The following is a 20391-nucleotide window of genomic DNA, read 5'->3' as shown; positions in this document are numbered from 1 at the left end:
GACAGAAAACTCGGCTGGAGGACTGGGTTCTGGCACCTGGTCAGCCGTTCACCTCTCCTGCACATGTATCTGTGGGCCCAGAGAGAATCCCCGCAGCCTCGGGGGGAAACTGCACACAGAGAACCCCCTTTATCTCCAGACTGCCGCCATTCTGAATCTGTCTTTCTTGATTGGAATAAGAAAATACAACATGATCAGGTAACAGAACCACTTCCATTAAAAAAAGAAGCATGCAGCAATTCAGACAGCGGCTTGTTTCTCTTATGCCTGTTAAACTTTAGATGTTTTTATGACTGAGAAGCGGGAAAAAACGTGTTTTGGTAAATTATAAGATGTCAACTAAAAATTACAGAAACTGGAAGGCGAGAAAAGTCTGGTTGGCATCAAAACTGGACATCGCCAGCAGGGGGCGCCATTGAGCCACAGGGAAACTTCCGCATTCCTGCTGCAGAGCAAATGTGATGTTAACATTTAGCAGAAAAGCCATATGAAAATATCTAGAACTTGCAAAAGCAAACGGAATTTTTTTTATTGAGAGATTGAAAGCCACACAAGAGCGCTGTGCACCCAAAAACAAACTTTATTTAATAATGTATAGCAATACACTGTATCTATTAAATAACACTATTACACTAGAATATGTTTTATGACAGCATCAGAGAAATATGTGGCAATGATACCATCACAGAAATGTGATATATAATGGGCAAAACCATTTTAATATAAGTTACAAAAAGAGACCAAACTGCCAACCTGGCGGAAATGCACCGAGACTAACACACTGGATCCCTGGACCATCGAGTAAATATCAGCACTGACCACAGAGAGGCTGGCAGGGACGATGACACCCCCCCCCCCAACAAATGTACAGTCTGTTACGCAGCCACCACACGAAGCAAATATTTGTACGAAAATATAATTATTTTTTTTTATCTCTGCGATCACAAAGATTAAAGTTCTGTCTTCAGCCACAGTCGGTTTTCAGTGAGCGTAGAAACATCTAAAAGAAGCAATGGCGGCTTTTCCAATGGAGAAGAAGAGAGAACCCCACCCCCCCATTAAAAAAAAAAAAATCTGGATTTTTTTTTTTTTCTCCAAATGTTGGAGAGTTTTCACTGGATCCATCCAACCTCCCGTTGACAGAGAAGCCGATGTTGACAGAAAACAGCTCATCAGAGTTCAACCAAACCATGCCGGACCTTTAAAAACAGAAAAAAGAACAACAACAAAAGAAGGCTGCGCCGACGCCGAGATCTGGACTGCAAGATTTCACTATTCCGAGTCAGTTAAATACACGATGAAACCATTTACAGGCTGCAAAACAGAAATGTCTTTGGTTACAAATAAAGCATCAACCTCCCAAAGAAGAAAGCAGCGCCTGTGGAGAATATTCACCTCCTGTTTTTCCTTATTTACACTTTCGACAATAGAGACTGTTAAGAAGAACGTAAAAATGAAGTTTAAGCAATGATCGCACATTTATTCATCTGTCCAAATCAAATAAAAGCAATGTTTAAAAAAAAAAAAACCACAGGGGGGATGTAAGGCACCGGAGAAATCTGACTGTGATGTCCTGGAGATCTGACAGCTCCAGCAGAGCCCGCCGAGCCGAACCGAGCCGAGCCGAGCCGAGACCATCTGGAGACGCTCCAGAGTTGCAGTGTTGAGGTCTGATCCCAATAAAAGTGGTGAACATTTTGTCCAGCATGTAGGCGCCAGTCGTGTTGAAGCAGGTGGAGCGGGAGCAGCCACAAAGGTTCCTGTTTTGCTAAAGCAGATGGAGATCTTCCAAGGACAGACACACGTGTGGCCCACCGGGGCAAATGAATACCTGTGCAATCGGGTCCTTACGGACCGTTTTGTTCCGCCGCTCAACACCAGAAGTGAAGATTAGAGCCACAGTGATTAGAAATCAGACGTCTGAGGTGAATATTTTCCGGAGACGCTGTTCTGGACTGTTAACTTTTGCACGTTGAGGTTCAAAAAGGTCGGGAAATAAAGGATCTAAGGATTAATGACTGCGATCTGCCGGATGTAAATCAAGACGAAAAACGAAAATTAAACCCTGTCTGAAGCCAGAAACATTCACGTTAGGTCATCGAACCCATTTTAACAAAGGAGAAAGGTCCATAAGAGCAAACAGCAGTGAGTTATTGGGACAGTTTCAGAAGATCAGACAGGTCAAAGTCTCTTACAGGCTGATTAGGAGCTTCACATCTGCAAACGAACATGATGCATGCTGGGTTAGGGCAGCTGTGGTAACTGGTGGCTTGACCCGGCCCTGGTGATTTGGGTTCCTGTCGACGTGGTCCGAGGGGCTTAGATGTGTCCTGATGCTGGGAATTCACGGGGAAACTTGATTCACTCACTGGGATTTAGGCAGTAACACTGATAATATAGTGCAAACTGGACAGAGCTGTTTCGTTTTGTTGGTTTTTTTTGTTGTTTTTTTTTCTTTCTCACATCAACTTAAAAGAGGTGCAAATGCTCAGCAGGATAACGTTAAAGACGAGAAATAAAGGACAAAAACAAATATCAAAAAAACGTCATCAGTATAAAAAGTAATAAGGTTATTTGTTTAATCAATAGTCTGGCAAAAAAAAGGCCTCGGAAAAGTTTTTTTCTGTTTGATAAACATTAAGTGCCTGGGGGAGCGTCCTCAGACGAGCGACTCCATGCTCTCCGCAGGGTCCGACTCGTCCACAATCACCAGCAGCCCGTTAGTGTCCATGGTGACGGGGCTGAGACCCCCCTCTGTGTTACTGACCAGGCTGAGCATGGCTTTGTAAAGGTAGTGGTACTGCTCCTGTGGACACACACACACACACACACACACACACACACACACACACACACACACACACACACACACACACACACACACACACACACAAGGAAGATCAGTTCAGACCTGCACTTTATTGAACTCCTATTTTCCTCCATTACATTATTTTAAAATAAATAATTTAAGATTTAATAATTTAAATCTGATAAAGCAGGGTACCTTGCCTAAAATTTACAGTATTTGTACTCCGTATTGATTCCATTTTTGTCTTTTTAAAAGATTTAATAGTAACTTTGTTGATGAAATGGGGTTGTGAAATATTGGCTTCTTCCATTTAAACATCAAACTGCTACTGTAACCTCCGTTCTTCTGCAGTTAAATATTGTTTCTCCTGTGCTGTACACGGTCAACACACGTGGGCCTTTCCTCTTAAATCTTTCTCCAGGGATGGTTGGGAAGATGATGCTTGGTCCAGTTTGGGTGCTACTTACGATATCAGTGAAGACGCCGGGCCTCATCAGATTGATCATCTTCGCCACCTGGTAGATGTCCACCACGTCTTCGTTCTCCAGCTGCTGCGACAGCGTGGTGAGGGCGCAGAACATCCCCGCAGACACCGCTCCATACCTTTGGGAGGGAGAACGTAGGTTTAGCTTCTACAGGAAACCAGGATCTTCATTTAGGGGCTACACCTTCATTACACGTTAAAATCCAAAGACGGTTGAATAAAGTGAAGCGGAATTGTGTCTCCCTCTAGTGGCCAAATATAACGTCGTTTTCCACAAGGTGCTTTATGTTATTTATTGCCATGCGTTCATATTATTGTGTGTTTATCAAATTAGGATTCCATCAAATGAAGTGACAGAACAGCTATCCCATGTTCACGATTGCACGGGAGGGTGCACGAGCGGGAGCTTGAAACCATCTGGGGAGTCTCTGGCTGCTGTTTGGCTCAGGACTCTGAAGTGGAACAGCCTTCTTTTTTGTGCCATGGAATTTAACTCATCTTTGATATTCATTTATGGAAGGAATAAATATGTGCCAAGAACGCTGCAAGAACTATTGATTCGGTGCGAGAAGCTACAGGCATCTCATGTGGTAGAATGATCGCCCCAGGCATGCCAAGGTCATTGGTTTGATCCCAGATCCCTGTGCACAACATGTCGAAGTGTCCTTGAGCAAGATATTGAACCTGAAATGGCTCCTGGAGCTGCATTGCAATGAGCGACTGGGAGAACGTGCACTCGTCATGTCTGGCACATATGAAGACGGTCCAGTATTTCCAACGTGGCTGCCTGTGGACTCTCCGTCCCACAGTAGAGAAACTACAGACTAGTGCTGCCAAGAAAAACACGGAGTGCGGGGAAAGGCACTTACTCATCGTGCACGATGGTGGGGCCATCTCGAGTCATGGCCTCCTCTTTGATCACGCTGATGAGCTCGAAGGTGCTGCTGAGAGGCGCATCGGGATTGGGCCATTTAGGACACTGGAAATGTCTCACCTCCAGGACATAGTCGTCCTGTGACACACAAGAAGGAGCGACACAAAACAAAAACGTGACAAAACCGAACACATCGCAACGACCCATGCTGAAGAAGGCAGGCAGCTGCTTCATTCATTAAAGATGCACAGAGAGCTGCAGGTACCTGTGTGGCCTCTAGGATGAAGTCGTGGATAATGATCTGCTCCTCGTTGGAGAGGCACAGTCTGTCCTTACTAATGAGTGTGACAGTGAAGGCGATGCAGTTCATGGCCTCTTCCCGGCTCGGCCAGTAAACAAATTCATCCTCAGCCTGCAGAGAAGCGAGAGCGAGCCAGACAAGGTTTATCGGGACTAAATCTGCTCTGATTCAATCAAATTAAAAAGACAAATAACCAGAAAATGGGAAAAGATGTTTTTCCCCACAGGCACCTACCAAACCCTGGTTGTCAGGCAACATGACGATTATCTGAGCGTTGTGGTCCCAAATCATCCTCCAAAAGTCTGTGGTGGTGTGAGGCAAAGGATGCTGGGTAATGATAAACTCATTACTCCTGAAGTAACCCTGAGCAGCACAAGGTGAGAATAGGGTCAGTGGTACTGATGGATGTAAAACACTATAGAGATCGACTACATCGTGCCATCGTGTCAGCGGTCCTGGGAAAGTCAGGAACGTCACACTGTACCATTATGTAGGACGCGTTAATGTAATCTGTTCCTTTCATTCCAGGCAGCGTGGCGAGTCCGACCCTTGCGCGCTCGGCTATGGAAGAAGAGTGATTTAGCACATTAGATCTTTAATTCAGGCCCCTATAATAACCCACTGCCAGATTATACCCACAGCCATTACTACTCATTTGTGCTGCTATAGCAACCTCCAGCTATATAGATGGGAATGCATAGGAAGACAAATTTATAGCATTATGGAAATGTATTCTAATTCAGAACGAACGTAAAATAAAGGACTTAAAGCGTGAGTACCAGTGCTAAATTCTGCAGCTGACATTTATTCGTTTGTATTTCAAAATGGAGGAAGAGTAGCCAACGATCCAAACTCCCCGGAACCGTGCTGCGTTTAAAGCAACGCTACTCACCGGGAACCACCGAGGAATTGCGGTTTTTCTCTTTGTTGCTGTCTTTGTGGGCGCTGAAACACTCCACGAAGCGCAGGTTGCACTGAGTCAGGAGCTGGCCAAGACAAGAATATCAAAAATGATTGATCAAAGCGAATAGACTCCTTGTTAATGACGAGCGTAACGCAGCGCGAGTGGATCGCTTCTCCCGGATCCGACTTTAAAACCCGACCCTGGCCACCTGACCGACGTCCGGGGGGTTCTGGAGTCTGTCGCCAAACATCTTTAAGGCTATTCTGGTTTACTGGACAGTAATTCCGCACAGACCCGTGTGTTTCCTCACCCTGAACTGCTTCTCCAGCTGCGTGCGGCCTGTTGAACTGGGTGTTAGGATGTTGTTGACGTATCCGTGCAGCTGCGAGGCGGGAACCTCGGTCTCTCTCCTCAGAATGTCCTCCATCAGAGCATCGTGGATGAAGACGTACTGTTCCTACGGAGGGAAAGACGAAGGAGTCCAAACTATCGGAACTAATAAATACAGGCATTCGGAAGAGAAAAGTAGTGGTCTTACCTCGGTCTGAACCAGGTAGTTGCGCTGAGTGCGAATATGTTTGAGGAAATCCAGGATGCTGACGGAGCTTTTGTCCTTGATCTGTTGCAGCATGCTGTCGATGACGATGTAGGTCCCCGTGCGTCCCACCCCGGCACTGAGGAACAAAACGGGGAGCGATGTGAGCGCGACCGCTCCTGCTACTCACGCGGGACGCTGATTAATGTAATGTAATGTATGCACGCGGTACCTGCAGTGCACCAGGACCGGGCCCATGTCAGCGGTGCGTGCGGCGGAGGAGCGGTTGATGAAGGTGAGCACGGGGAGGGTGTACTCGGGTACGCCCATGTCAGGCCACTGAGTGTAGTGATACTGGATAACGATGCGCTCGTTCAGCTTCCCTTTAGGGTTCCCCTTCTGACCCTAGAGCAGGAAACCAGGCAGCTGAGAACACGCTAAGCTGCACGCTACATCTTCACTCCCAGTACAAGAATCACATCAATAAAGCAGCAGAATAAAAAGCAGAGGAGATTTAATTTGTTATTATCCTAATGGAGGATATTTTGACCTCTGGCAACAGCTCAAAAGAATCTTTCAGCTACATGTGAACTGGGAGGTTTACTTATATCAACGAAATGGCAAATATAGCACACAAACACACATTTCTAGCTTTGTGAGGACTTTCATCCACACGATCCGTTCCCTCAGCTTCATCTCCCCCCGTCCCAAACCAAAACCCATCTAACCCGAACCGTCAAGCCGACTTGCAGTTGTGAGGACCTGCAAAGGTGTCCTAACGTTTCAAAAATGTCCTTACTTTGCAGATTAAACACACGCATACACACATCAAAGTCCCACCTGGAAGGATGAGTGGAAAATAAAGGCGTTATTTTTGGAAGCCCATGATTCTCCACGCGACCTCCAGCTCAACACTAATTGCTTTGGAGTGGCTGATATTACTGAAGTTGCCCAACAACACATTTATACATTACTGCAGTCTACGATTGATGACACACTCCCTCAGTTTTAATAGAGGAGCAGATTACAGTAATTCACAGGGGGCTCTTTTTAAAGATCCCACCAAAGTACTTTGAATAAAGCAGCCTTGGATGTAAAATATAACCCATAATGAATTCATTTTAATCCGTCTGCTTTGCATTTTCACAGTCACGACAGCACGATGGTGTTAAGCGGAGTACTTTGTCGACATTTTAATGTTCGCTGGCACGGCATTTGTTCACAGGCGTGCTGAAATAACGGCGCTTATTAGGAAATAATGAAAGTAAATACCTTTTTAACTTTTGTGTTTCTTATAAGGAAACGGCGCAGGGTGTAGCAGGCGTGCACTTTGGTGCTTTTCAGGGTCACCACGATGTTTCCGTACTGCTCACTGTTCTCCATTGGCCAGTACTGGTCACACTTCCTCTGCGGGAGCAAAAGAGACCCAGCTGATGAAGGACTGCGTCTGAATGACGACTGTGGGGGACGTGAGGTCCGTTTTACATCTGCCCAAGAACCTACTCTGCCTTTCTCCACCAGGTTGGTGATCATGATGATGATCTGAGTGTTCTGCTCCCAAATCATCCTCCAAAAGTCCTCAAATGTGGACTTGAGAGGACCCTGGGCAGCTATATAAGCCCTGGGCTGGTTGTAACCCTGAAAGGGGGATTAAAAAAACCTCAATTAAAGGTTAGAAAAGTGCAGAAATTGCGATCAGTTTCTTATAAAACTTACATCCACGTAGTTAGCGTTGATGTAATCGGAATGCTTGGCATCCTTCCCCGCTAAAGCTCGTAATTTCACCCTGCTGTGGTCGTCTGCAGGGGCGACAGGCAAATTTGTGTGAATTATTCAAATAATAAAAGCGTGTTATTAAAAACATTATTGGCCTCAGCGGCAGTAAACACTCTAATCAGATCTGCAGATGACTCACAGGCCACGATGTTGATGTATCTGTTTTTGTGCTTGTTGTCGGGATGGTTGGAATGTTCGGCTGTGATTTTCAGGTCAGCTGTGCAGCGCTGGACCTCCTGGAGCAGAGAAACGAAAATAGACAGATGGATTTGATCAAATAAGGAGGGAGGATGCAATGAAATTACCCACTCTAAGGGAGCCGTTATGTGTCTGCAGAAGCGCTTCGGATCTTCTGCAGGCTAAAAATCCATCACAGATCCTGTTTCCTCCGAGTGCAGCAGAGGTCTAGAGCTGCTAAACAGCCTTCTTTTACTGTGTCACGCTGTTCCCACCCTTCAGACGCGCCTTCCTGGTATTTGGTGACATTTATGCAGGCAGGTTTCACACAAAATGACCCCAATTAGAAGGAATCTTCCAAGACTGAAGCCTTTGCCTGCTGCCTCGGCTGGGCTGCGCCGCGATTCTGTTAGCAACCGCGCAGACCTTCACACGGACCCTCTCTAATTAACCCGCAGCCTCTCTTGATCTCTCTCGCCAGCCTTCTCTCAACCATCTGCTGGTAATTAGCAACAACACGTGCGCGCAATAATCCAGCACTGGTTATTTTTTTTTTTTCAAAATCCCTGTCAAAGGAATCGATTTCATGGCAGGTATACTAATGCTTTCACACTCTTTAAGGCCGCCGTGCAAATTGTGGACTATATTAAGGCTGGTTCAGCTTTCTAAAGGAGGGTCGGTCGGAATCCAAGTCTGCTGTTGTTTCTTGGATGGGAGCAGAACAACTGCAGCATTGTGATGCCAGTAACGCAGCCTGTTTTAGATTATCTAAAATGGTTCGCTAGTCTGATTTGGGCGCAATTAGCCGAGGCAACGCGAGCTGAAACAGGAGAGCAGAGCTGCCAGGGACCTGCTTGTTTCCCCGTGTGGTTCTGATCTTCTCCTTAATCACAGGAAATCTGCCCGTCAGTGGCTCAGATTGGTTTTCAGACGAGTCCAGATTAGCGCCGAACTTCCCCCGCCACCTTTTGCTGTGCCGATACAAGACGATAACGTCGAAGTAGAACAATCACAACAAATCCGACGGTTCAGCTTTCCGTTCAGAAACTGTAAAACAACGATCCAACAGGAAGATAAGACGCTGTCACCGTTTTTCATAAAGTTTCCGAGTTCGTAAACCCGCCTCCTCCCAGAGTCGTTAATCGAGTGACACCAAATGTGTCGTTCATAAATTATCCTGCCAGATCTTTCACATCGCTGGTCTCACCACATAAATCTTTATATCTGCAATTAAATTTACCATTTTGCTAAAGTGGTAGTTGAAATGTCATAAATCGTAGCGTTCGTATCCCGCACGACTGAAATCCAAGACCACTTCCTGTATCCCATCCTCACTTGGACGTCAAATTCTCACACATGACCGATGGTGATCAGCTGATCCAGCCTGAAGAAGTCGCATTTGGGATTCAGAAGAGGGGCGTCGCGGCGGTGACAAACGGGATCCCGGAGAACTTTTTCATTTCATTACTGTGGATTTACGGCCTTTTGTTGTTCAACTGAAAAGGCCATCACAACATATCTGCCATGTGTGAAAACACCTCATAACTCAGACAGCTGGCACGTCGTAACTCTTTCTTCTTCTTCGTCTTCGCATCACCTGAGCCGTGTGCAGTAAATCTGAGTCACGTCAGAATGAAGCAGCTTTCTATAACTCTGCCTGATCAGGATGTGGGCTCTGTGTTTAAGGCCGGTGACGCTGAATCAAAGTCTCACACTGGTGTTGGGAGAGAATAGCGACTTGAGCATTTGGTGATTCATTTTGATGATGGATGTGCCTGTCTTTATCTCCTTCACTCAATCAACTCCTTCCTTTCACTGCTGCATCCTGTGTGCGAGGGCTGTACACTTTTGCACTATATTTCCTCCAGACAGAGCAGGAATATTAAAAAAAAAAAAGTAGAAGAACTTTAATCACTTCTCTTCATGTAATATTGCACTTTAAGGAGGAGGCTGCAATCGCTCTGTCAATAATGGAGGAATGTTGATGATTCTAAAAACTGCCAGACTCACGTTTGAGCCGTTGGTTCATGTTTTGTGACAACCGCAGGGGGGAGAGCAAAAGCAGCAGCACAGCTTCTTGGTTCCGCTCATGCATCAACTCGAGTTTTTACCAATAATAGGGACTGGAAGTACCTCGAACTCCTCGGAGAACCCTTGCAGGTTGTTCTTGTACAGCTCCATAACGTGTTTGATGAAGTGCTTGACGGGGACGGCGTCCATGTCATCTGCAGGAGGAAGCAGAGAACGGTGCATTTGATCAAACCTGCTGAATTATGTGGACACAAAATGCAACGCAAATATTTTCATTTGACGAGAGCATCGCTGGCGGCCTGAGAAAAAGGAGGGGAACAAAAGGAAAAGAAAAGCATTTTGGCGGTCTTAAGAGACGAGACTATCGTAAATGTCAGGATCTGGCATTTGGAACATCTCTAAAAGACAGCATCTGTCTGATCAGAGCTAAATTAACTCCAAATCACACACCAGGGATTTCTGATAGAGGTGGTCACTTTCACACTGGGACAATATTGAAGAGGACCCAGCTGTCCTCCCTCACGAGTGATAGGGACAAATGCCTTAACGTCTGTCCTGCAGCAGCTGAGGTCCGCGCTGGCCTCAGTGGGCGGAGCTCAAAGGTGGATTCAGCTTCCCTGTGACGTTCATTTATCAAACTGTCGTCTCTCTACAGCCTCAGCCACTTCATTAGAAATGCATTAGTTCAATCAGTCCATCAAACCATTTCTAGTTGAACTGCAGGTTGAGGACGGTGAAATATCTAATATTTTAAACAGCGCTCGCTGCGCACATACATATATGAAACACTGCCTGTTATGTCTAATGATCATGTTTTCTTGCACCATCTCGATATAAACCATGTGCAAAGAAGCAGAACGTAAAAAAAAGAAAAGAATGTGGGGTCAGAAATGCATCTGCTGGCGTTACATCAGTATATCACGGCCAGGAAAGGTCCTGAACTGCTGAAAATGAAGGCGGGTATCGACTAGCTGCCACTGGTCTGATGTGTAGACATTAAAGGCGACAGAAACGCCGTCAAACGGCTCCTGCAGAGCTGCTCCTGCAGTCGCTTCATGGAAATCAGCAGAAAGTGCAAATGCAGACAAGCGAGCAGCAGAACACAGGCAGATGATGTTTTATCTGTCCTGAGCAGAGGACATCAAACTTCCTGTATGGTCAGGGCGTCTCGGATTATTGTGCAGATTGTGTGTTGTGATAGCAGGATTACAATCGAACCGGTTTCCTCTCACAATTGCAGCAATTCTTTCACATGAAGCACCTGAAAATGGACAATTGCTTTACCTGGTATGGGGATGACCGGTATATTCTCATTGGCCACCACGCGGGGGGAGCTGCTCTCCTCCACATAGAAGTGCGCCGTCTGGAAAAACCTCCTGTGGAGACACAGAGGAGTAGAAATGTCACCGGGAAGTTTGTCACAGAGTCGTTATCTCACTGTTCCCAGATCCAGTCTGTCGACATCAGCTTGTGCCATTTGAATAGTAATGGCATGGGTGTTGGCAGGAATCTGATAATGAAACCCCCACAGTCAATGAGAACACACACTGGGGAGCAGAAAACACGCTCCTAGGTGACCCCCGAGAACTTATCCCTCACACACTCAAAAACCCACCATGTGCAACTTCACACACGCGACACGGCTGTAGGTCATCTGGGAAAGGAGCAGAATATCATGTCTGCTTGGTAGAAAAGAGAAAACACCGGGAGAGTCTTACATTAACCAGCCTTCCAGCCATTTACCAGGGGTTACGCTGAGAGCTGAACATTTACTTAACGTCAGCCCCAGACTCAATGATGTGGAAACATTACATCTAAAAAAAGGGGCCGCAAACGGCTGCAATCGTTTGAGACTATTAACGTTATTACCATGGATGTAGGTGGGGGGGGGGACCTGAAAATGTTTGCCTGCATTAAGCCGTCCTATGTTCAAGGTCTTTTTCTTGCCTGAGTAAGACAAACAACACAACTTCTGGACAGAGAAGATTGAAAAACACAAGTTCATTAAGCTCTAGTCTGAAAGAATATTTGCTGTCCTTGAACATTCTCCCCAAACTCTACCTTCAACTCAGACACAGGAATACAGAAATGAGGACTAATCTTTAATCCCAGGAACAGTTTCTCTCAGGTTTAATCTTACCTGTATTTGATGCAAAGGACGGAGCAGACGCCTGTCATTTTTAGATTAAATTTAAAGAAAAAAAAGCCTGAACGGTGTGACAACAGCCGGAAAGACAGAGAGAAAAGAGAGAGAAAAGGAGAGGGGGAACCATAAATGGAGGACAACCCCCCTCTTGCTTGCGTCACGGCCTCCTGAACTGATGGTTGTCTGTAGGTTCAGATGTGGTACAGCAGTTAACTAACCAGCTGTTCCAGCCTGGTTTTCTATCAGTGAATCAGACTCTGATCTTTCCATCGTTCAAGCTCAGATTCCCAGCTGTCAGGAAACAGACGTGTGCATAACTCAAGGAGAAAACGGCTGGAATTGGTTGAGTTTTTCCCTCAGTAGGGTCCTTTCCTAAGGAGTGTCATCCATTGTTTTAGAGCTGCCATCATGAGGACTATTTTAAGCTCCTTTAATTTTCACACCTGAGATCTGATAGCCGGGGCGAACACACGCTTTGTGCTTATCTTCTGACAGATCGTCACATTTAATATCGCCATGACCGCACGCGGAAGCTTCGAAACCACAATTAATAATATAACAATTGAATAGTTTAAAAATACATCACTTAACATAAAAACAGACTTTGGGCAGGAATGGACCATTGTGCAGGTGGTGGGTCTGCAGAACACCAGATGAGGTCTTTCTCCACAATCATTTGTAACTCATTAACCATACCAGATGAGCCAGTGGCCCGGTCTTAGTAATTACTCCACCAGAATGCTGTAAAATCCGTCCAGCAGAAGAAGACACAGCTGGGACCCCTGTCGACAACTCTGACCCCCTTTTCCAGGGTGATGGGCCTCCTGTTCAGCGAGGCACGTGTTTACCACCAGGCTGTTTGTGTGTGAGACGCTCGCAGGTCCGTAAACATGTGCACCAAACAGGAACCTTCCCCACAGATGTCTGAAGGTAAAGCAGACGAACTGGAAAAACCAAACACACCGGTGGGCGGGGCCTCCGACCCCAATGCAAGAGTGACAATGAAAGGATGCAATCAGAGAGGACGAGGGGGGATTTGTCTCCCAGGGATCTGTGGGAGGCATTACTAATGAAGCACCAGCAGTGGAACATGCCTTTGGGATCGAGGTCTGTGTTTGACTTACTTCCAGTAGACCATCACGATCAGCAGCATGATGAGGCACAGAAGAGTGAGAGCTGAAACCACCACCAGGGGGACAATCCACACCATCCTGCCCATCCCTGGATGAGGGGTTCGGGTTATGTTGAACAGGTCGGTCCTGTCTGAAACATTACAATGTTCTCTGTTGTTAATTTGGCTCCATCACTGGGGGATTTGTATTACTTCCAACCGTGCCACCCTGTAATTTCTATCACTACCACTAGAGGTCGCCAACATTTGGGGGTCTCAAAAATCAAATATGATATGAAAAAGGGTTCCCTACATTTTTTTAGCATAAGATCCAAACACTGATGTCATGACAGACCATAATCAGTATGATGCAATCTAGTCAGTGTGTAGTTAGGTTTACAGACAGGGTTACAGTCGTTAACATTAACAGAACACACAGGCGTACTAACAAAAATACATAATATAATGGTGACAGGAAATATAGTGAAAGGAAATCCTTGAGGCAGAACTACTGGCAGCTTGTAGCAGAGAGCAGACTTCTGCCTTCGGGCCTGAACATTACAGAAACACAAAGGCCTGGAGCCTTATCTTTGGGTAAGACACTAATGCTGCAGTCATCATCTTGAACCAAGCCATTTGTTATCCCTAATTGGAGGCTTGGTAGTGTTGACAGACATTTTCTTCAGGGAAGACGCAGGCATATTTGAAAATGATAAGTTTAAATGGCGATACTGAGTGGTGTTTGCGGTGCTCACCAGTGTGAACAAAGAAAGGCCAGAGATTCTTCCCTTCACTGCCTTTACTGTTGATCTTTGAAGACACAGTGGAGCTCTGAGGAATCTGGATCTCTGTACTGTCATGGCGTGGCTCCTGAGTGGATGCTGCATTTACATCTGTAAGGTTCTTTTCTGCTCTGACAAGCTGCTCGTCGGGGCTCGCGGGTGTTGTCGAGCCTCCCGCCGTCGGCCTTCGGCCTGTGTCCTCTCCAGGTGTGGATGCAGGGGTGGTGATTACAGGTTCATTTGCGACTGTGCTGTTTTCTCTTTTCGCTTTTCCTCAGTATCTGGTGCCGTCTTGTTCTTTTTCTTCTTCTCAGCCTGACCCTCATCTTGCTCTCCATCGCCCTCTTCCTCAGTTTCCTCCTCCTCCTCTCCTTCCTGTGTCGACTGTTTCCCCCCGCTATTTGTTTTGGAGTCTTGGGCAGGGGCTGCCTGCTCTGTGCTGGTCTTCGCAGTAACGGAGGAAGAGGTGGGGTTCTGTGTACTCTGAGGTGACTGTGTGGGACCCACAGAACTTGGCAAAGAGGAAATGACTCCGCCGCTGATGCCTAAGCCTGCGAGCAAGGTGCTTGTCACCACCGATGCCACGGTCGCCTGGCTGGCACTGGAGGAGGGGCCCATCCCCGTTGCCATGGAGACGATGGAGAAATGGATGCCAGAGGACGTCCAAGTAGAGGAACCAGAGCTGATGGGAGCCATGTCTGCCGAGGACACTGGAGAAATCGTAGGCTGAAAAGAAAAACCAAAACATTGTTACCTGGCGGACACCAGATGAAAGAAAGGCTCAGTTTCTGCCGCTCCACTCACCATCCCGGTCTTCACGATACGAGAGCCTTCAAATATTCTGGTTGTGTTTGCTGGAAAAAATGACAGTGCACACATTCAGCCTGCAGGTCTCAGGCCAATCATCAAAAATACACCTTAGCTGTAAGGTTTTGACCAGGTACCTCTGAAGAGCAACGTTTGACTGAAATCACTCCGCATATCGCGCTGACACACTGCCTGCACCCGGAACAGGTACAGGACATCAGGGGACACGTTGCTGATGACCGCTTTCTGCAAGAGGAAACAAGTAGATGCTTCAGGCCCATTTGCAGCATTTACTGACCCAATGCAAGGATGACTGACAACGGCAAACTGAGCGCTCTTACATCCACAAACTCTAAATAAAAACAGATGGAACGATGAGAAAAATGCTGCCAAACAGATGTAAACAGACACTCTAAGGTAAAGAGAGGACAATATTTTTGCTGTGCATACTAAAGTTGTTCCAAAAATGACACCCACGTACACTAAACCATGCCGGGGTTGTGTTTAAGTAGAGAATACATGAGGCAATGAGGAAAGGTACATGGTGAAGAAATAACGGGTGGGATAAACACAAACTAAGACTCCAACAATCAAGTGCAGTATTAACCATTTGTGTTGTCAGCCTGCAACGGTGTGATCAAAACTGGAGTTAAATACTGGCGGTTCGCGTGACATGCGCTCATGGATGTTGGAAATACCGGTGCCACGGGCATAGGGTGGCACGCAGGTGGAACAAAGCGGCTTCAATCAGAAATCAATCAGAAATCCAGCCTCTGCATTGCTAAAACAACAACGGGGTTGTGTTTTCCCTGCATACGCACGCCACATTCCTATTTTTACAGAATTCACAGCAGATCTTATTTGAAAAGTTTGACAAGGTCAAAGATTTCCTTAAAACCTCAAATACTGCTCTGAGCCACCATGTTGTCAACAGTCTATGACCCACGTGTTCAATGCATTTAAAACCACCATTCCAGTCTAATTTAATTGTGTTTTGCAGTTTCCAAATGGCTTTACTTATATTAAAATGGCCCTTGGAATGGATGGGTGATTGCCTCGGGGATTGGAGAACTACTTTTTCCGCTAAAATAATTCAGATAAAGAGGTGTCCAGAGATAGAAACAGAAAATTGAAATGGAAATGAAGAGGGCAAAATAAGAAAGAGTGACAGCAGAGTGGGAGACGTGTGAAGAATGCTGTCAGTAAAGGGATTGATGGACTCTTAATGGAGTGTAACTATATAGTGCTACTCAAGAGTCAGCCGTTTCAAAGGTTCATGCCAGGCCAGTTGTGTGTGTTTTAGACATACAGACATTGTAAATGTGCTTTCCAGCAATCAGTCAACAATCTGAGAGACACACAAATTACTTGGTCCCTCAATATGGCCAGAAGAGCTGGTAAGAAAATTCGGATAAAAATAAAGAAAAAGCTGCCCGGAAAATCAATTTTTGCGCTGTAGAAATGTTGCACGAGCCAGATCTAGACGCTAGACCTTGTAATTGATTCTGACCGATGACTTTTCTGGCTCAGTTTAAAACAACGTGATTTGATCCAACGGTTCAGACGCAACCCCAACGCTGACGAAGCGGTTCGGCGTTATTCTGGAAAACTGCTAAAACGCCTTGTTCTGCTGCTTGTTAAAACGATGGTTTAAACAACTCACTGTTTAGTGTTTTAAAGCTGCCACAGGTGGAAAGATCAACTATTAAACTATCCTGTATGTATTTTATGTTTGGTAAAATTGAGAACAACGCCTGGGTGTATCTCAACTGCCCCAGAAGCCCCCCCCCCCCAAATCAGGGCTTTTAAAAAAAATTACAAATCCAAGGGTTTAGTAAAATATGGTTAAATGTGGACCCCCCCCCCCCCAAAAAAAATAGGATTATGCTGCAGCGATTTTTTTTTTTGTTGTTGGATACAAAATGTTTCCATTTCAAAATTGCAAAATTTAATGCCCCCTAATACCATACAAAGAGCCTTTAACCATTAGGTTATTTTAGTTATTGTATTATAGGCGGATATTATTGAGTCCCAGAGCTTTGAGGAAAGGAGGCTTTGATATGCATAATGGACCAAAATATCCTCCAGATTTCACAGTTGCTGCTATTATTCACTAGAAAAAATACCCCTCATTAATGCACCAATAATGTTTTATCTCACCAGCCTCCCATCCGCGACAATGACAACTTTGTTTAATGGGAAGCGCGAGCATGCTAGAGGCAATGCTGCCACCAGGGAACTGATCCCAAGTCTCTGAACTACGAGGCGAGGAAAATGCCCCAGAACTCTTTGAATCAAAAGAGCCTCTGTGAGACAGTTGGGGGTCAGTGGGCTTTGAGAGACACACAGCGGGGATTGAGACAGTTGGGGAGCGGAGAGAGGAACACGAGGGAACAAGGTTGAAGGTGTAACCTGCTGCAGGGGGAGGATGTGTTTTTGCAGAGGCAGGGGAAGCTCTGCTGGAAAGACAGGGTGAGAACTGAAGCGGTAAGTCGATGCTCCAGGCGCACAAACACAACTGTATGATCGCTGGTGTCAAAAGCTTCACAGTGATCTGAACGACTAAACTGGATCGGTGAGACAGCTCGCACTCGATGAGCTTCCGCCGCTACTTGAAGAGAGGGCTGTCTTTTAAATTTCAGACTGTTTAAATTTGCACAGCCCCTTTCCGCAGTTTACCTGGAATAAATAAATAAACACCCAAATGAGAAAACTGTAACAACATTTACAACTAAATCTGAAATAATCCCTGACTCTCTGTCAACGTGAGTAGCAGCCTTTTGAGTCTATATTTAGCCGGGTGAGTGACAGGGGAGGGTGCTTGCCCTCCTGACAACAGCCAACATCTCGGTGACATGCTCATCACAACATGTCACCTCAACTGCGCGCTGATCCCATCGCCACTCTCCGAGAGTGCTGGAGGTGTCTGAAGCACTGCAGACATCTTTAATGGCAGAAGACTTGTAAGAGACAGCTGATGGCACTCACCGTCCTCTGGTCCCCGATCTTGCTGAATGTCTTTTCGTCGGCGATGTCGCTTTTCGACCAGCTGTAGGAGACCATGTAGCTGATGATGGGCGGGTGGTAGATGGTCAAGGGTCGTTCCCAGCTCACAATTAATGCCGTCTGGTTGAGTGGTTGGATCTTCATTCCCACTGGAGCACTACTGCACACTGAAATAGAAACAAAACATGGTCAGGATAAGAGATTAACTAGATAATACATAGGAAAAGGAAGAGCAGACAAAAATCCCTATTCATGATGAAATTGGAGCTGCGAGCAACCACAAAGCAGTAGCTAGGAGAACTGCTTGACCATGCATCTGTATCTGATGTGTGTGGGCAGAAAGCAAGTTAGGTTTATTCATTTCTGCCGTTGCCTTGACTCAATCTACATGTCCACACGGGAGGACAGGACCAGAAGCAAAAACACTCTGATGGTTCAAGATGGTTTAGCGGCAGCACATCATCGCGCGGCACTGCAGGACACAGACGGCCGTACAGCTGTCCGTGCCGCCGGAAATACGGGATGGATGACAACAATCACCTCCTGTCCACGTTCCCCAGAAAAAAAATATTCCAGCACTGCGAGATTTAGGGTGGCAAAAAAATCTACAAGTCGGCCTCAAGGTGGCAGTATAAGCCTCAGCATTTATATTCCCCCAGTGATCTGTCAGGTTGAATAAGGGACTCTCTGGACATACAGCTCAACACATCAGGGTAACAGCAATCAGGAAGCAGTGTCAACTGATTTTATACACAATGGGTTTCTGTCAAATTGAAATTGTCACCGCCGCTCTCCCCATTTACACAGTGAGTCCGCGGTGCAAATTACGCTCCGCGATATGTGAAAAGGCAGGCAAGAAAAAAGGGGGGGACAATAACAGGAATACTGGAAGGTGTTGATGAGCTTTAACGGGTGAGAAATATATTATAACCCATCATCACATGTTGATTGTCAGCCTCAGTAGCTTAACATCAATCGAAGACGTCGTCACTGTTTCACCATCTGTAACATTACTGTCATGGCAGACATCATCGCACTCTGCAGCTGCACGGCTGCTCAAGCAAGACCCAAAGCAGCAGGGAAGATGTCCCAGATCCACTTTAAAGCATGTTTTAGAACTTGGCGTGCAGCGGTGTGATTTCATTCAAATCAATTATTCCTCCTGTAAAAATCTGCAGGAAAATTGGGTTTTTGTTTCTTAACATGCTGCTGAATCTGTAGAAATGTTTCACACTTAAAGCAGATTGCCTCCGCAGTCCTTAAAAGCCTGCAGAGCTGAACACAAATCCTCTTCCTGGCACATTCTATAGTAGCAGAAATGGGATGGGTTGACTCTTGTCCACAGCAGCTTTCACACCGTCACCTGTCAAGGTTTCGTTTATGGGGTTTTGTGAGATCAACATCTAAAAAAAAGAAAAAAAATGAATGCACGACATCTGCAGGTTATTTCCAAATAAAACACTTGAATGTGATTATCCTCTCCTTATATTACATTTATATTAATTACCAACAGCAAAAAACATACATGGATTCATAAATCATACACTGGAGCATAATAAAGGGCACAAAAATTGATCTTAATTCAACACATTCACATCGATGTCATGCATCTTTAATCAAATTCTGAATGCACCGAAGCATGTAATAGAATGTATGTAGATATAAAGAGGAAGAAAATATAATAAGCAACACAAAGATGACCCAATAGATTGTATCGGCTGACAACGTATCTGCAACTCCCAAATGAACCTCCAACCTGTGATTTGCATCAGAAAAGGTTATTTGTGCATCTCAAATGGCCAGTTAGACACTTCTCATGGCCACTAAATCCCCCCTGATAGAATATTCAGCAAAGCGTGGCCCTGACTCTCATAAAACAAGCAAAGCCATCAATTATAGCACAGAGATAAAACGCCATCTTTGTCAGATGCCAGCGCCGGAGATAAGACCCACACTCACGGCACCTTCCATTAAGTATGTATTCATGCATTTTAGAACTGTGAAATGGAAAAGCAGGAGTCACAGAGGTAAAATGAGCAGGACAGAGGGTGTGTGTGTGTGTGTGTGTGTGTGTGTGTGGGGGGGGGGGGGGGGGGGGGTATGAAGCATACATTCCATCTGCTGACATGCCACAAAAGCAATTTTGCAATTTAATTTGAGCGGCTCTATTTTAGCTGTGCCACACATTAATGATGATTGCTGATTGGCCTTGTTTGAGTGCTCCAACTTCATCACAACCATCCCCAATCAATTCTTCACCCCCAGACACCAACACCACTTTCAAGCACCGCACACTGGCTCCTAATCCTCATACAGGTCCAGCGCTGCGTCGCTCTCGCCCGTACGTAAAGATCAGCACGTGCAGACAAAACGCTTTTATTAAAAACTGCATGAGGCCTGAGCGCTGTGTGGTTTGCTTTTTGATGTGAGGACGAGCGTTTACAATAAAGAACAATAATGCGCGACAAGAAAAGCTTTCTTCAAATGTGTGTCTGCAGACAGTGAGCTATTATATCCAGGCGTCTCCTGGCTTCAGTCGGGTCCTCTGGATGGTCTCCACGTAGAGCATTTTATGAGTGTTCCCCAGGTGATCGGAAAATTCTGTCAAATGTTTCGCAACAAATATAATAGCTTTGTTTATGAGGAAA

General features: G+C 45.7%; 1 protein-coding gene across 1 annotated transcript in view; it reads right to left on the bottom strand.

Annotated features, from left to right (window-relative positions):
• Window positions 1–557: 557 nt before the first annotated feature.
• ca16b (carbonic anhydrase XVI b) overlaps window positions 558–20391 on the bottom strand; it is a 69450-nt gene continuing 49616 nt past the window's right edge. Inside the window, 22 exon segments of the mRNA XM_057029718.1 lie at window positions 558–2806; window positions 3277–3412; window positions 4163–4305; window positions 4433–4579; window positions 4703–4831; window positions 4953–5029; window positions 5361–5454; window positions 5683–5829; window positions 5911–6046; window positions 6140–6312; window positions 7180–7314; window positions 7411–7545; window positions 7624–7706; window positions 7823–7919; window positions 9994–10085; window positions 11176–11267; window positions 13162–13300; window positions 13904–14183; window positions 14186–14656; window positions 14735–14784; window positions 14875–14983; window positions 17726–17910. Coding sequence (XP_056885698.1) covers window positions 2660–2806; window positions 3277–3412; window positions 4163–4305; window positions 4433–4579; window positions 4703–4831; window positions 4953–5029; window positions 5361–5454; window positions 5683–5829; window positions 5911–6046; window positions 6140–6312; window positions 7180–7314; window positions 7411–7545; window positions 7624–7706; window positions 7823–7919; window positions 9994–10085; window positions 11176–11267; window positions 13162–13300; window positions 13904–14183; window positions 14186–14656; window positions 14735–14784; window positions 14875–14983; window positions 17726–17910 — 3197 coding nt within the window. The 3' untranslated portion in view covers window positions 558–2659.

Source organism: Takifugu flavidus, chromosome 4 (genome assembly GCF_003711565.1).
Source record: "Takifugu flavidus isolate HTHZ2018 chromosome 4, ASM371156v2, whole genome shotgun sequence".
NCBI lineage: Eukaryota > Metazoa > Chordata > Actinopteri > Tetraodontiformes > Tetraodontidae > Takifugu > Takifugu flavidus.
Note: the sequence above shows the minus strand (reverse complement) of the source record. Positions and strands in the feature narration are given on the sequence as shown.